Source organism: Tachysurus vachellii, chromosome 5, assembly GCF_030014155.1.
Source record: "Tachysurus vachellii isolate PV-2020 chromosome 5, HZAU_Pvac_v1, whole genome shotgun sequence".
Taxonomy (NCBI): domain Eukaryota; kingdom Metazoa; phylum Chordata; class Actinopteri; order Siluriformes; family Bagridae; genus Tachysurus; species Tachysurus vachellii.
This window is the reverse complement of record NC_083464.1, coordinates 13,090,775-13,109,051: the sequence shown is the minus strand read 5'-3', so window position 1 is coordinate 13,109,051 and position 18,277 is coordinate 13,090,775. Positions and strand designations below refer to the sequence as shown.

General features: G+C 38.8%; 1 protein-coding gene across 2 annotated transcripts in view; it reads right to left on the bottom strand.

The window, feature by feature from the left end:
• Positions 1-443: 443 nt before the first annotated feature.
• The window catches only part of bckdhb (branched chain keto acid dehydrogenase E1 subunit beta), a 51,034-nt gene continuing 33,200 nt past the window's right edge, over positions 444-18,277 (bottom strand). Inside the window, exons 9-11 of one of the 2 annotated variants that reach the window (XM_060869853.1) lie at positions 13,812-13,898; positions 1,160-1,300; positions 444-766 (exon numbers count right to left, since the gene is read on the bottom strand). In XM_060869853.1, coding sequence (XP_060725836.1) covers positions 1,160-1,300; positions 13,812-13,898 — 228 coding nt within the window. In that variant the 3' untranslated portion in view covers positions 444-766. The remainder of the gene's footprint in view (positions 767-1,159; positions 1,301-13,811; positions 13,899-18,277) is intronic. The other variant, XM_060869852.1, reaches the window with a different exon arrangement.

Sequence of the window (18,277 nt, the reverse complement as noted above, 5' to 3'; positions counted from 1 at the left end):
AATGTGCCTGGAGCCCCAGTATCCCCTGTGAATCCATGAGAAGCCTATTTGTAATATACTACAAACACTAGAATATCCCTTTCTGTAGGATGGTTTTCGCTAATGTTGGGAGATTCAAACCATTCAAAGTGTTTGGTACAAGGTTCTTTAACAAGGACATTTATGGTCAAGGTCTAAGCGAATACACGATTATTGTATAAAACAAAACAAGTATAAAACAAATGAAAGGGAAGGCATTTTCAGTGATGTAAAAATTGGCAGCCATGTATCAACCAAGTATGCTATGTACTTCCTGCCTTTAGCAACACCTAATCTAAACTGTTAAACTGATCTAATAAACAATCAGGCTGATCAAGAAGGTTTTAAAGCAAACACTGAAATAAATAGTGGAGAAATTTGTTATTGAAGTTTAAGGACAAAGAAAACACTGTACAACAGCAGAATTAATGTGTTTAATTTATTCAGAAACCTAACACCCAGAAATCAACCTGATTAAACAGAGGTAATCATAATGTAACAACAAAAAGGAACGCATTCAACCAACAAATACAATTCAAAAGCACACACTAGTTATCTGCATTTTAGTGTTCATGAATATGGTTCCATATAGTTGACCACTGAAGTTTTTGGGGTTGTTCATCATCCATACTTAGATGTCATCTGTTAGTCAACAAGGGTAGCAACCACATCTGTGATGAGTTCATCATTTCCAGATTCTAGAGAGGGAAAGCATAATAGGAAGAGTTTCATGTTGACGTGTCTAATTCTGGAGAAGTAAAGAGATGAAAAGGAGTGGGAAAAATTTGTTGATGCAAGCAAAAAATAAATAAATAAATAAATCAACATTTAAGCAGTTGATGGGAGACTTTAGAACTAGCACTGAACACAATAAAATATACTAGGGAGTACAGCAAGAAAGGGATACAAACAATGAAATGAGAATCCTTCACACATTTAATTTCTACTTAGTCTTAATCAGCTGAGATGGGTGGATTACATGACTTCTTCCCCCATCTTGGCTGTTATTTAATGGATTAAAATAGTTTGAGGGAGACTTAAACAATGGTCTCAATCTTTACAGTAAGTATTATTCATCAGGTTCTCCAAAAGAAATGTGCAAATGTCCATTTTTCAAACTTTCTTTGTATTTACACCTCACCTAGTAGTTGATCATTCGTTTGACAGCATCAAAACATTTCCATTTGTCTGGGATATAGAAGGGTTCAAGCGTGTGAGGGAAAGGTGTATCATATCCACAAACCCTGCTGATGGGTGCCTCCAGGTTTAGGAAACATTCCTCCTGCCAAGAGAACCATAAAATAATTGAGTCACAACTGCAGACATGGTGTACTTAACAGGCTGCTTAATATAAGTTGGGAATAATGCCTCCTTTTTTCACATATAATATATACCATAAACAAAAACAACCTTATACTACAGCCATGTTTTCCTTCTCATGTTCTTCATAAGTTATTGGCAGAGAGTTTAAAAACCCCAGCTAATCGTGTCCGTCTTGTATCCCATCTCACATTGGGGAGGATTCAGTCAGCATGCTCCACAGAGAAGCCAGAACAATCTAAGCCAAACTGACAAAATCCCCACAATTTTGTTAATCAAAGCCAGCCAGTGACTACTATTCCAAGCAGTGCACAAAGCAAAACTAAAATAATGTCATCATTCTCTTTAATTTTCTGATTTTCCTTAATGAGGCAGAAATTACTGGTGATAGATGCAAGATGAGCAGAGCATGATGTAACACACAGTTACATCCCAAAAATCCAAGTCAAATGCAGAACATGGGAATGCCTATGTTTTCCCCAATTTGTACTCAATAGTGTTCAAGTGTGTCTACTGCACAACAGTTACTGCTATTTTGCACTTTGCAAGTTATTGCACTTCAGATTCACATGAAGCCATCCACCAAATATTTAACTATATAGGATATTTTGTGTTATCAATATACTTAAAATAGCCCATAATGATAGCGGAAAATGTTTTCAGAAACATTTTAATTAACAGTTGAATACTGAACTCTAAAATAAAGTATTCTTAAATAAGTATTTAGACCCTTTATGCAGTACTGAAAAAGCAGCAGTTACAGCTTTCAGTCTTCATGTGCAAGTCTCTACAAGCTTTGCATACCTGGACTTGGGCAGTTTCTTCCATCCTTAGTAACCCCTTTATCCCAGTCAGAGCCACGATTCTAGAGCCTATCCTGGGAACACTGGGTGTGAATTTGGGAATATTCTGTATGGGATGTCACTATCACAGGACACCATGCACACACATACATATCTTCATTAATACTGATGGGCATCAGATTTATCAAAGTTTTGGAAGGTGGGAGGACACCGAGAACCATGAGGAACACCATGCAATCAATAGGACAACAAGTGAACGTCACACTTACAGTGTATAACCAGAGACCCTGGAACTGTTAGGTGGTACGTTACCCAATGAAACACCAAAAAAAAGCTTGTGTATTTCATAATACTGAAAAAAGCCATTTTATAAAGCCTAGGCAAGAAGCATAATCTCTCCAAAGACAGGGTGTACATTAAGACGCTGGACATAAAAGGCATACAAGCTGGAGAAAAGGACACCATGTCAAAGGAGCATGCAGGGGACCTGAAGTAGCATCACAGAGTTCAGGAATTTTTGTAAGCAGGACGTATATATTTCTGAAGAAATAAATAGAATATCTATGCACACAGGGAAATGTTCCTTTTATTCAACCATGATGTGTGCTACTCACTTGCATGTAGTGTGCAGCTCTTCTTTCCCTGCACATCAAACATTGAAGATACAGCCTCCCTTAATTCTGACTGCTTAATTATGAGTGGTTAAGCCTGATGGATTTGGGGGATTTTCGCTAAAATTTCTCAAAAAATTTTTAAGTCATTATCACACTGCATATTCAGCCTTTGAAATAATAAATGGTGTCTGTAGGAACAGTGATTCCCAACAGTATGGAGATGAAGGACATCATTAGTACTGAACTATCAATAACACCATTATTGTTTGCTATATTTTGCTTTAAACCATCTTTCTTAGTGCTGATGCTGGTTTGGAACTGCAATAAGTTTTCTTTGTTGTAGCTTTACGTCATCAAGCTCAAAACTACTGGCTGACAATAGCAATTCAATGGTTATAAATCAAACACTGAATAAATTCAACCTAACAAATTAATTAATTTTGTAAACCTAGAAATATATTTCACCTTGCTAAAAATAGATGACAAAAATACTCTAATCTAACAAACGAACAATGTTATTATTTTAATATTTAACGTCATATTTGGATTGGGGTCACATTAGTTTAAAAAAAGAATAGAAAAATTCAGCAAAGGGTTGAACAAAGCCCTGAAAGCAACCCAAAAAATGCACTGTGCATCAAATTGAATCATTTGTCATGGTCAGATGAGACCAAATTAAAATCTTTCAACAGAATCAACCCCTATAAAGGCATGGCGTTTAATCAGTGATGCACTGTTTCGCAATTGGTGGCCCAGAGGTGCTTGTTAAGATTGATGGCTTCATTAATTCTGAATATTGGCATACTGTATTAATGAATGATTGCTTGACCTGTAGAGACATGAACAGAACAGACTATGTTCAGTCTCTCATCCAACAAGAACAGTCCAAAAGGACACAGGTACATAAATGTACATCAATCAAACAGAGTAGTTTAAATGTGTAATGTGAATACAGAAATAGCAGTAGAAAATAAGATTCTGTGCAAGAACTCAAAATATCCATTCTCCATCTCTGGCCTGGGGGCCTGCATTTCCACAATACCAGCCGAGTAGCTAGAGGCCATCACTTGAAAATTGCAGGCAGATGTAATTTTATGTCATTTAGCCTCAAAGCAGAGGAGTCCACCTGCCAAGCCAGTATATGTCTGGACAACAGCTTCTCCTCAGCACTTTCATTGACTAGAGCACTTTTTTAAAAAAAATCTTTAAATAAACTTACTGGAAAGGCACAAGAAGTGTACAGTCTGGTCACAAGCCACCACATCTGGACAGTGAGCTTTAGCAGAGCTGCAGTTTTTACTAGAGTCGGTGTTTATCTATGAGAAGTGCATGATTACATGCAATATACTTTAAATATCAGTGTAAAAATAAGTCAATATGGGAGACCGACTCTAGAAAGAGTTTTGCTTTGGGACATTACATAAAAATATTTACAGTTCAATACTGCAGTCATAAATTTGGTCCATGCTACTGTCAAAAAAAAAACAACAAAAAACACTATGTCAGCAACAGCCACAGACTGGAGATTACTGAAAGTGTAGAGTGATGCGGAAATGCCAGTTTTACTAACCATACATTGCCAGAAAAGAGAATTGAGAACTGTCTCCTAGTGGAAACCAAAGTCAAATGAGGATAGCCACATTCTGGCATCCACTGTGTAACTGGTATTTCTTATCCTAGAAGATTTAGCGTTTAGTGACTCAGTGATTGTTGATTGCAAAACACATTCAATCAAATGGGGCTTAGGCTGCAATATTTCATGTTCATTGATGCTGCTGAATAAAGGCTGACTAAAGAATTGAGACAAAAAGGCAATAGAAATGTGTGAAAAATGTAAGCACATATGTACATCATTCATCTCAGATGTGAAAGAATCTGATCAACCAAATAGTGGTGCAACACAATGACACTGTTTGTATTAATGAAAGAGATTTAATTAAAAATTGTTAATTATCAATTATAAAATAATCTATCAATAAATAATATTAAATATTAAAACCCTAGAAAACAAACAACCCAATAACACAGCAAAAGTAAAACCCTCCTGTTCATGTGACTTTTACCTATATTTCAATTCCAAATCCCAAAACACTTCTCTGGTCTCAGAATCCCTGTGAACCTTACTTTAAGATAAAAAAAAATAAAGTTGCACCAACTACTCATAATTGTACTTCTATCTATTTAAAACAAATTCTCTTCATTCCAACACATAATTCCATAATTCATATTCAGTTAATACCAAATATACAATTAAACTTCCAATCCTTAAATGCTTAATATGACAATCAGCTGCATATGATTACTACAATCCAATTTTTTTTGTGTATTTACAGCATACACAAATTTGGAACAAAAATAACCAGATTAGTAGACTACAACACAAAATTCTTTTGTTCTGTGAGAACACTTCATTAACTAAAAATAAAAAGCCATGATTTTAATCGCACCCAGATCATTAACAACCAAATGTGATGAAGATTGCTCACTGAGGAGATTGTAATTTCTGAGAACACCATTGTTTTGGGTATTTGATTGCTGCAACATGCAGGAAGCAAACCATAAAGGAGCTGTTGTGTTAGCTGAGAGTGATTGACTCGTTAGGTCAGTTTCCTACATCTCAAACCAAATTATAGAGTACTTTTTAATATGTAATCAGATGATGTTTCTTTATGTATTTTTAGATAACCCACTTCTGGCAGAAGTGACTGATTAACGCTTTCTCTAATCCCAAAGGATTAGAAATAGATAGCACTATCAAACCCAATTCTTAAATGTCACTGCTGTTTGGACAGTGCTCTATCTAATCGATCTAATGGAGACTTTATGACTCCAAAAACTGCTGGAGTTTATCTTAATTATGTCCTAAAATGCATAAATACATTTATGTGAAAAGAGATCTGTATTGAAGGAATGGGAATATTTCTTTGGAAGACATCTTTGCAATATTCCTATAAAGAGATTCTTCCAGGGCTTGCACTGCAAGACATTAAGCTTATGTTAGTTTACAAACCTGCCCTTCCTCCTTAACACACACATGCAGGGTGTGAGTAGGTTACTCACTTTGATGTGCTGCTCATCGCCACAACTCAGCATTAAGAGCTCTCGCAGTTTAAGGTTTAATTCCTATTGATTCAAATTACAAGCCACTGGCCTCAACTGAAGACAATTGGGTCAGCCGACTGGGCTCTTGTAAAATGTGGTAGGTCTTCTCTAAACTGAGTGTGCAGCTATGTGTGCTTTATAGAAACAGCTGGTTATGGTAAAAGCTTAAAGAAATACTACATGTGGTTTATGTTAAATGTAAGGTAGGTAAAGATATCCTGACAAAAAGCATAAGCTATGATATTTCTGAAGTTTACTGACATAATATTTAAGGAAAGTCAGAGTATATTTTATATTTCATACCTGAGATCACATTTAATGTTTGCATGGTTCTGACATATTTGCCAAATGTGGAAGAGCATCCACAAAGGTCAATGCTTGTATATGCATATTTGTAAACTCTATGAACATTTCTACAACACATCTTTGCTATGAACAAATTCCTATAAAGGAAGCATGTAATGTGTGCTAAACAAACAATGACTGATTCTTTGTTGAACAAGAAACAGCTGAATGACAAGAAGAGCCAGAGTAGAAAAGGGTTGTAAGAAAACTGTCAGAAGACTCTTTTCACCATCCCTTTCTGGATACCCCAAAAGCCCATTCAGACAATCACATGAGCCGAGCTTTTCCTTCTTCCTCATACACACATGCACACACCTCATAATGCCAAACAATGACACATGACATAGCTTCAGTCAAGACAGGATGCTTTCATTCCCTCACAATTCCAACTGCTTTTTATGAGCAAAAGAGAGAAACAATAATCCAACTATTCCACTGAGGTGTCCAGGAATGGCAAGATCGACCTAAAAATCCCTTTGTTCCAGCCATGAATCCAGAAATAACAGGACACAGCACTCCTCTCCCATTTTCAGGGAGTCACTGAAGGGAGTGTTAGGGGAATGTCGAGAGACCAGATACCTTATTTCTGCTCTCTTTCAATTTTGTGAAGAGAGAACCTTGGGAAATAGTTTCAGATTACTGCATTAAGCCCTCTTATAGTATGTGAAAAAGAATACTGACAAGGCACTGACTTGCAGGCAAGTTTTTCAGAAAAAAAATTGTTAGTAGTCTAGCAAACCAGACTTTTAGCATTTACCAGACAGTACATTTCACTACGTAGTTCAAATAATATCACTACATGTCATACTGTATACTGTTGTGTATTGGACTAATAAAATTTAAGTTTGAATTTCATTTCATAAATGTGCCCAAAACCAACCTACTTTTATATAAAGAGGTAATGTGACTGACTTGAGAGTATTTCTCTAGCAGATTAGCTCATAATGCTTTCTTTCATAACTTTTCAAAATGGGACGCTATCAGTCCAGTTAAAATGAGTTGCAAAGAAAAACTAATCTAGCATTCGAAAGCTGCTTTGCCATTCAAACCTGGCACATAGAGATCAGACTGCAAGATTCTAAATCTCATGGCCAGGAATGTATTTATAAAGCTTTTGGAATCTCTATGGCAGTTGGGCAGAGATTCTGAGGCCAAGACCTGGTTGTTTACATGAGGTGATCAGGGGGCCAAATCGTAAGTCCAGGAACCCAAGACATGCAGATTATACATTACTGCCTGGCAAACACATGACTCAGTAGATTCATGGCTATCAGTAGAATCCCAGCCATTTGGTTTATGTTGTGTTTTTTTTTTGTTTAAGCATTTCATTTACACATAAGGCACCACATGGCAATATCTCTGAACTCATGCTCTCACTCATTTAAAATGATGAATATTTTCCACAAGAGGGAGCTTTTGGTAATTTAGTAGCTTTTAGCCTGATTTCCATCTCAGTGCCAAATAAACAGCTACTGTATGGCATCATTCCATGGCAAATGGGTTAGTTACATTTTCAGTTTTGCCTGTTATGCCATCTAGAATATCAATCAATCAAGACTAAAAGGCATCACTGGAAAATCCTAATCAAAACAAAATCTACAAGAACAAGACTGTGCTATTGTACTGAGTAGGCCAGTGACTGATCCTCCCTTTGAGAATAGAATTTATTCTATTAGAATAGAATAGAATAGAATATATCCTATGGAATATATTTTTGGAAACAGATTAAAATATTTTTTACATGAGATTTAAAAAGGTTAAAAAGTGCAAAATCAAGATGGATTGACAAATATTATTACTGCGATCTAACATTGACAGCAATGCAACAAGCCAACAAAAGTCTTAAATCTTTGGTGAAGTGCTGCCTGTTTACATTTACATTTACAGCATTTGGCAGACGCCCTTATCCAGAGCGACGTACATAAGTGCTTAAGTCTCTAACATTGAATACATTAATGCTGGCTCACTAAGTTACATACTTAAGATACCATGAGTTTAAAACATTTGTTCAAAGTTACAATGAAAGTGTCAAAGGTGTTTTTTTTTTTTTTTTTTTTTTTTTTAAAAATGCAAAAGATAATGAAGAAGTGCTAGTTGAAGTGTTTCCTGAATAAGTAGGTCTTCAACCGCCGCTTGAAAATAGCCAGTGACTCAGCTGTCCGGACCTCTAGGGGAAGTTCGTTCCACCACCTTGGTGCCAGTACAGAGAAGAGTCTTGTAGTATACTTGCCTCTTACCCTGAGAGATCTTGGAACCAGTCGAGCAGTGCTGGTAGATCGGAGGGTGCGGGGTGCAGTGCGAGGAGTTATGAGGGCTTTGAGGTAAGAGGGAGCTGGTCCATTTTTGGCTTTGTAGGCCTGTTTCTCTTGCCATTTATCTCGATTTTGTAGAACATTTAAAAATTGTGTTAAAACATTAATTGGGATGAATATAATTAATCATGAAAATCACCCAGCACTTATATACCCCTCTGTCACCCAGAAGAGCAACTTACATTTTATCTCATTTTATACAGTAATTGGTCAGGGGCCCAGCAAAGGCAGCTTGGTGGACCTGGGATTTGAACTCCTTCAATCCTTCTGATTGGTAGTCCAACACCTTGACCACTAGGCTATCACATGACTGACTGACGGACAGACAGACAGACAGACAGACAGAAAGACAGATAGATAGGAGATATTGCGCATACAGATCAACGTATAGCCATTGGAGTAACTTGAGGCCAATAAATGAATAAATTCTTTAAAATCAGCCAGCCCAACATGTCTGCATCACTATTGGGAAAAATGAAGTCTTTTATACAGTTGCTCACAGCCGTAACTGATTCAAACAGCTTTTAAGAATATGACTTGAGCCATATTCACTATGTGGTGGCGCCTGTAATAAAATGTGCTCTGTTCTGTGATAAAACACTCACAGACTTTAGCATTAAGTGAACCCAGCTCAAACAATTTCTACATGTGCTTCTAAAACTTTCTTTTGCTTTTCCAGGGAATCTGGATTTTTGTCTCACACACAGTGGTATGATCACATTACTTTATCATGATTTAGACTTTATCATTTATTCATTGAGAACTATGTGAATTTAACTGTAATTATAAAAGCCAAATTAATCGTTCTGCTGGATTGTGCACTTTTTTTCTGTTTTATTCTCACACGAGCTAAGTGAAAATGCAATGTAGTAAGTGAACCACATTAAGTATGATTTTAAAGCATTTCTCATTTCATATTTTTAAAAGGTTTAAAAATGTGTGTGGATTTGAATGCTGTTCGAAATCACAATCTTTTCTGGGAATCATGCATAATACAGATCATTAAAAAACTTTGGTGTATAATTGATTTTGGTAGATTTTATGCTTGTTTATAATCGATTGTCTATCTCTTGCTAAAAAACCTCCAAGATCCCAACGTCTGGCTTCAAAGCGGCACGTTCCACACAGACTGCCCTTTTGGCCATCACTGAGAAACTACATGCCGCTAGATCCTCCTCGAACTTTTGGCAGCATTTGACACAGTCAACCACAAGACTCTCTTGTATACTCACAGGAAACTTGGAATTCATGGAGCAGTATGGCAATGGTTTGCTTCCGATCTGGACAGTAAGTCGTATTAGGTAAAATGGAGGGGATGAACCTCTGCTCTACAAAGACTCTCCACTGGTGTCCCACATGGTTCAGTAATTGGTCCTTCCCTCAGTCCCTCTTTACTCACTCTCTTGGCAAAGTTACATCCTCACATGGGTTCTACTGCTTTGCTAATAACACTCAACTCATCTTCTTTCCTCCATCAGACACCGGGGCTTCTGTTCAGATCTCAGCATGTCTAGCAGATGCATCATCATGGATGACAGATCATGAGTTGAAACTCAAAGTGATTCAATTCAATTCAATTAAATTCAATTAATTTATATAGCACTTTTACAATTTACATAGTCTCAAAGCAGCTTTACAGAAGTACAGAAAAAGAATTTTTTTTAGATTAAATAAATTTAATCTATCTATCCATCCATCCATCCATCATGAGTAAGCTGGAGGAGACTGTGGCAAGGGAAAAACTCCCTGAGATGATATGAGGAAGAAGTCTTGAGAGGAACCAGGCTGAGAATGGAACCCATCCTCATTTGGGTTACAATGGCCAGTCCTTCCTACAACAGTTAGAAGTTGAGTGAAATTAAGCAACAAAGAGCCCCTGAGGAACTAATGGGTCAGCGCAAATTCTGAGTTCAACACAAACTCAACACTAATTCCTTCCTACCGAAGTCTTGATCAGTGATGATTACTCATCCATAAAGCTGGCTGATGCAACATTGGTTCAAAGAAGGTGCCACAGTCTCTGGGCGGCCACATCCACAGCAATTCCATGAGTCACTGGCTGTCCATGCAGATTAATCAGAACACTGGGAGCTTGGGAGTGGCATGTGTCGCTCAACAGACAGAGAGAGCTTCATCCTTTGAACAGGATCTTACGATATCCCAGCAAAACTCCCTGATCTCCCCTTCAGCCACTGCTCACAACCTTAGAGTAACCATGGCCAACCAAGTGTCCTTTTCTTCCAATGTTGCTAATGTGACATGCTCATTTTGGTTTCTTCTGCACAACATCAGAAGGATTCTGACATTTTTAACCACACAGGCTGTCTAGGTGCTTGTTCAGTTTCTTGTCATTTTAAAACTCTCTGCTTGCAGGTCTACCCCTGAATATTATTCGTCCTCTGCAAATGATCCAAAATCAACCTGCCTAAGTTCACACGCACCATACCACTAAATGAACTTCACTTAGCTGTCTGAATAGGCTGGCTGTGTTCAAACAATTGGTGAAGACCCACCTCTTCTCTCCATCACTTAAACAAGCTCTTATTTTCCTTGTTTGTTTTATGTATTATCCCAACAGAGTTTTTAGGCTGATGGTATCCTAATTCTGTGACCTAGTGAACCAATGTTGATGTATTCATTGATAGAGACTTCAAAGCACTTTTGTATGTCTCTCTAGATAAGGGCGTCTGCCAAATGCCATAAATGTAAATCAAGGAATTATGTCATAGTGTAATACAGGTTTCCATAAAAGACAAGCAGATGACAAGTGAAAAATAGTATCTGATCTTTGTGCAATTGCAGTAACATGAAGCAGTGTAAACAATTGTAAACAAGAGGTGGGTATCTAATGAATTTCTGACTTGAATTTGTGATATCCTCTGTAATATTTTTAAACTAAGAAAGGTTGGTTATTAAATTTTAGTGAGACATCTTCCAGGTAAATGTCTTATTTTTAGGGACTTTATTTATCTGCCTCAATATATACATACAATCAACCCCATCTGGCTGACTCATCAGCTCCCACCACGCAAACAGCTCTTAAGCAACGTAGCACATGCATACACTCAGGACAGTTACACACACCCTTATTCAATCAGTCAGGGTAAATAATAACTTTTGGAAGCCTTAAAAATTATCAAGCACATTTGCTTATATAATGTGCTATTTCAGCACATTAAGTACTAAAGAAATATTCAAATCTCAAGACAGAACAGTGATTGGATTTTCCTACATAATTATTAGACTAAATGTTACAGGATTGATATATTTAGAGAACATATTTAGATATGTTCAAAAAAAGAAAAGATTATCCATAAATCCCTTAAAATACTCACCAAGAATCATAGTAACAATCCAAGATGGTGCTATTTACGCTTTAAGCCCGACTTTTCATGGTACATGGACACCAGAGACAATGGTGTGCATGTATACAACTGCCAGACTTTAATACAGTACAGAACTTGTGCAACAACCAACTTGCACCATGATGTGTTGGAAAAGACTTGGCCAGGCCTCCAGTCCTCGGGGTCTCTGACCAGGTGCCGGTGACCAGGAGAGGGGACAGAAAGCAATGCGAGAAGAAGCGGAAGCATAGTAAGCGGGCGGGTGTGTGTGCTATTCTAAAAACAAATCCTAGTCAGCTGGCTCTCCCGTCCATTCTACTCTCAAATGTTTGCTACCTGGACAATAAACTGGATTACATCTAACTCGAGCGCAGTACACGGCGATAGTTTAGAAACTGCCACATTTTTGTTTTTAAGGAGATGTGGATCAGCAAAAGAGTGGACACCGCCATTCAGCTAGATGGGCTCACCTCGTTTTGAGCCGACAGAAATGCAGCTCTGTGCAGTAAGGCTCGTGGTGGTGGTGTGTGTGTTTAGAAACAAGCAGAGTTCTTACACCATTCTGTGTTGATGTAGTTACTGCTCATATTTAGTGGAGTTTGTGACTGTTAGATGCAGGCCAATATAATTACCACAGGAACAGGTGAAAACCTGGCCAGCAGGAGCCACCTCTGCTTTTGACTGCACTAACAGGATCATCTTCAGAAAGGTTGCAAACAATGGCAATTCCGTCAACCAGACTGCTACGGTGGTACAGAGAGGAGGTGCAACTGCTAACTGCCTGGTGTAGAGGCAAAAACCTGTCTCTGAATGGCGAAAAAAACTAAAGAGATGGTTGTTGACTTCAGGAGAGCACAGAGTTACCACTCTCAGCTGAGCATCAATGGATCACTTGTAGAGATTGTCAAGAGCACCAAATTCTGTGTTCATCTGGCAGAGAACCTTACCTGGTCACTCAACACCAGCTCCATAACCAAGAATGCCCAGAAGCGTCTACTTCTTACAAAGGCTGTGGAAACACATCTCCCTCCTCCCATAATGACTACAGTCTACAGAGGGACCATTGAGAGCATCCTGAGCAGCTGCATCACTGTCTGTCACTGTCTTCCCTCTATCCCAGACATTTACACCACAAGCTGCATCCGCAAAGCTAACAGCATTGTGGATGACCCAACACATTCCTCACGCACACTCTTCTCCCTCCTGCCATCCGAAAAAAAAAGGTACCAAAGCAACTGAGCCTTCATGACCAGACTGTGTTTGCACTGTTTGAACCAGGTTGCACAGATGCACTTTATGTAGCTAAGACTAACTTAATTAAATCCTTAGCTCTGTGCTGTTCTATGTAGCTCTGTCTTTGTTCTTTGTAGCACCATGTTCCTGGAGAAACGTTCTCTCATTTCACTATGTGCTGCGTCAGCTATATATGGTTGAAATGACAATAAAAAGCTTCAAGGCTTGACTTGAGAGGACAAGAGGATGAGAAAAGACTCTCCAAGACTATGCAAGCTAAAATAGCATCACAGAATTTAAAAGTTACACAAAAGTGAGTAGCGGGACAAAGTCTGTGGTTAGCAGGTCACATAAATAAATAAACCAAAATCATCCTTATTACAGAAGTCGATATACAACAGCAGTAGGAACAAACAAATGTTTCATTCTGTGAGCTATGATAGTAACCACAGCCTTGATGATACACTGGCACATGATAATTTACTAGCAAATTTAAGTTTACTGGGTTCTTCTATCATGTTTTCGGGAAGAAGACAGCCATACTGAATGCATTAATGTGAGAATTAATAAGCAGCTAATTAGTCTGCTTAAGTGAGATGATGATTTGTCTGACGTAATTAACTCTTTGCTATCTGATTAAATAAAACTTCCCGAGGACATTGTCTAACTCTCGGGCAAATAAGACACTAAAGCTGTAGGTGTGTTTTTTTTTTTTTTTACCTGAACTGTTGTGGTGATCTCGGCAGCAAAGCCACCAGTCACAGGAGCCTCATGACTGATCAGCAGCCTCCCCGTCTTCACCACCGACTACAAGAGAACAAATAAATGCACACAAGGCTTTACTTACTTATACCAATTAATAAGGCATGCTAATAAATCAATGACACTTTTGTGCATTCCTGTCGATTCAACTGCTTAGATCAATGGTAAAAAACTTTTTTATATCAGATAATAAAAAAAGAAATTAATTCATTTAAATTGAAAGATTTTGCCAAAAAACTGACAAAAATAAATAAAAGGCTTTTGACAAGGACATATCTTATATGGAAGTCATTTTGTTTTGAGAACTAGTGGACTGATTGACAGGTTAACAATTTGATTTCATTTAATAATGTGTTTTAGAATAAAACAAATTAGTATCATTAAATCTGCTTGTGAATAATCCAGACTGCCAGTAGCCGAATTTCAACATGTATTAAAACAAACGTCTCTTCGACTAAATAATTTGAATATCACGTACATGTATATGCTTAAATTAAATTAACAAGTAAAACCTTTCACATGTGACACATCCTTGTGTTAAGCATTCTCACTGTTAGTTCTAGTGAGCCCTCAGATTTGAACGGTTACTAGCTTAGACCTGCTAGTTTCTATGACAACCTCAGGCTCTGTGGAGGGCACCCACAATGCCTTATAATGACCATATGTCTATGTGTTTAAATACAGATTACAAATTCACTCAAACACACTGCAGTGCTCTTAGCCTGTTAAAAATAAACATGCAGCCGCAGCTCTGAGCCCTTGACAAAGCTGCCATAGGATTAGTCAGAACCGGAGATGTAGGAAAAGGGTCACCCTGCCACCAGTAAAACACAGCATCTGTCTGTTTACACACAGGAAGACAAGAGGTCAAACATACCTCTGTGAGCAGGTGCGGTCTTCTCAAAAAGCTTTAATTGTCAAAACAGGCATGGTTCAGTGTTTTTTTTTTAATTGCATTAATTAAAACCTGAACACAGTCTTTTCATTAGAAGGCTGCTATGTGACTCAAACTCCAGACAAGCCACATCAGTTTGCACACAAACAGGGGTGGAGAAAAAAAAAATAGGTGACACACCCCAAGTTTATTTGATAAGAAGCTAAGCCACTTCTCCATGTTGTGCCCACTGAGGATAATGATGTGATGGGAATGTAAAGTGAGGCCTGCATGATGGTATAGTCTGATGAACACAGTGATCAAGGACGGCAGGCATCTCATAAGACTGAAGCCCCACATTACTGCAGAAGGACCAGGTCCCACCCGGAACATACCACAGTGTTGAAAGCTCTCGTGTTTCACATATACTTTAAAAACCTTTCTCTTGGCTCTCCACTTTGCTTCCACACCTTCATCTATACTGCATTTTATTCTACCTATTTATCATATAGATTTGATTTTATCATATAACAAAAATGGGAGAATGGGATAAATTGCGCAAATCCAAGTGTACAAGGCTTGTTGAAACAGATCCAAGGAAATTTGCAGCTGTAATTGCTGCCAACGTGTCTGAGTACTTTTGTGAATAGGAGATATTAAGTTTATGATTTTTATCTATTTAAAATGTTTAAAAACAAGCTTCCATTTTATCACTATGCATATTTAAGTGTAAATTCAGATCCACTACACAACAAAGTGTGCAACAAGTAAAGGGGTCTGAATACTTTCTGAATTCACAAATCCATATATATGAAGACCGCTAGTCACAGCTAGTTTCCTCCATAATCTGATCTCTTTTGTGTGAAATAGGAACTAGACTACAATGATAAAGCAAATGAAGATAATGAAAGCAGACATGCCATGTGTCTGCAGTGCCGTATCTGAGAGAACACACTGAGCTGCTGCGGTATGCAGTGGTTTCTCACGAAGGCTTTTTGTGAGCAGATGTGGAGAGCTGCAGCACTGAAACAGTGTTTGGCATTTGTGGTACAAACAGTCCTTTGGACAAATTACAGACATTTACAGAAAAAGGTCTGGAAAAGCAGTTTTAACTTGCAAGCTGCAAGAGTCTTTAATAATAATAATAAATTTCATTTTAACTTAATCAAGTTAACAGATTAACATATTCGTGCAGACAATTTTTAAATAATAAATAAATAAAATATATTTATATGATATGCTTGTACTTCCATAGAAAAGGTTGGTAAAATATTTTAAGCAAATAATTTGCATAGTTGAATTAATATTTCAAACGTTTTCCTGCAATTATTCACACGAATATGCAGTATATGGTATTTTAGAGTTTCACATGTTCTCCCACTGTGTCTGTGGGTTTCCTCTGGATTATCCGATTTCCTCCCACTGTCCCAAAACATGCAGGTATGTGCACTGGCTAAGCTCCACTGGCCCTAGTTGTGAATGAGTGTGTGCATGTGGTTTGCATGGTGCTCTGTGGTGGACTGGCATCTTATCTTGGGTGAATTATGCCACCTTTTACTCATTAAGGCTCTAGAACGTCCACAACCCTGACATGGATGAAGTTGTTTCTGAAAACTGTGATATGCAGGATTTTATATTGCACTCAATCAGCTAGGGCATAAAATACAAATAAAAACTGCACAAGTAAACCTAAGCCCTGTACACACTTACATACAGTTCTTATCTATTGTAAAGTTTTTGGAAAATGTATCCTTAACAAGAGACTAATCCCCATTTGTATATATAAAAACCTTTAACTATAATAGACAAAAAATATAATGCATAACAAGTACCAAAAGTAACAAGGTGATTATTTTCTTAAAGTTTTGCTAAGATTAATAGATAAAGCTTCTGTTTTATTAACTTGTTTTTTTGCTAGCTTTGTCAGTTTTACCTGGCTCTAAAATCTTCCTAGGGACTTTTATGTATAATCTCAAAATTCATATAGCAGGCCAAAATTTTCTTTACCACTTTAATTTAGTCACTCTTATTTTCCACTGTCCACTTTCTCTATAGTGATGGCGGCACCTGAACCGCTGCACAATCTAAACAAAAAGCTGCTATTCGCCCCGGAAAATCCACCGCTAAGAGATCGCAGCGACGATGTAGCACCATGGACAGTGCCATTCCTAAAGAGTTCCTGGACGTTCTGGAATAATCGATGGCCACCCTGGAGATCGGCCGAGACACATGAGAAGGAATTCCCCTCCGCCTCCAGCCCCTGCAACGGCCAGGAACTGGCCACCAAAAAGAAAGCGGGTCGAAAGAAGAAGGCCCGGGTGCAACAGGCATGCAAGGCTCAGCAAGAACACGACGTGGATGGCTCCTCTCTGTGTGAGTCCCAATCCTCATCTAACCCCCATCTCATCTGTGTTTCAACAAGCTACCCAGGAGAGGGGCTTTGAGAGGTAACAGAAAGAGGATGACTGGCTGAAGCATTGTTGGGCCCAGGTGCTGCAAGTAAAAAGAAAAAGGACCGACCCCACACCAGCCTCCTACTTCCAGGTAAAAAAACAGCCTACTTTACCATCACACAGACCGGAGGGGAGTGCCCTGTGACTTGCTGGTAATTACTCGACGCACACCTGGCCCACACACACCCAATGGGGAGACACCTCGGCCCAAAGAACACTGTCGAAAAGCTAGGCCAAAGTTTTATTTTATGCCAAAGTGCTGGCCTTCTGTCAGGCCTGTGCCCAATCAGGTCTTACATTGCCCTCCCCATCATTGGCATGCTGTTCTGAAGAATTGGCATGGACCTCGTCAGGCCGCTTCCGAAGCTTATATTGGGTCCTGGAAGCCCGCAGTCACGTTATAGAGGACGATGTGAAATGAATGTTAAAAGATGGGGTCATCGAAGAGTCCTCCAGCCCATGGTCTAGCCCCACTGTGGTGGTGCCTAAGCCCGACGGGAGAATCCGCCTCTGCAACAACTTCCGGAGGCTCAACTAGATCTCGGAATTTGACAGCTACCCCCTCCCCCGAGTGGATGATCTAGTGGAGCACCTGGGGAAGGCAAGGTTTATTTTCACCCTCAACCTGACAAAAGGCAATTGGCAGGTGGCTCTTGCTCTAGACGCAAAGCCAAAGACCGCATTCAACACCCCAATTGCCATTGGCAGTAGAGGATCCTTCCTTTTGGCCTACATGTAGTGCTCACCATGTTCTAGCACCTCATGAATATCTGCCCCCACCCGGCCTTTGGGACTGTGTTATCTGGACGATGTTGTCATCCATTTGTCCACCTGGGTCGACCACCTATTCTATCTGAGGGAGGTTTTGGGGGCACACCAAAAGGCCAGGCTTACAGCTAACCCCCACAAGTGCCATCTGGGGCTGTCTGAGGCATAGTACCTGAGCTTCTGCATTGGTCAGGGCCTTCTCAAGCCCTTAAGAGAGGAAAATAGGGGCTGTCAAGGAGTACCCCAACCCACAACAAAGAAGCAGGTACACGCCTTTCTGGGTGTGGTGGGATATTATCGGTGGTTCGTTCTGAACTTCTCCTCTTTAG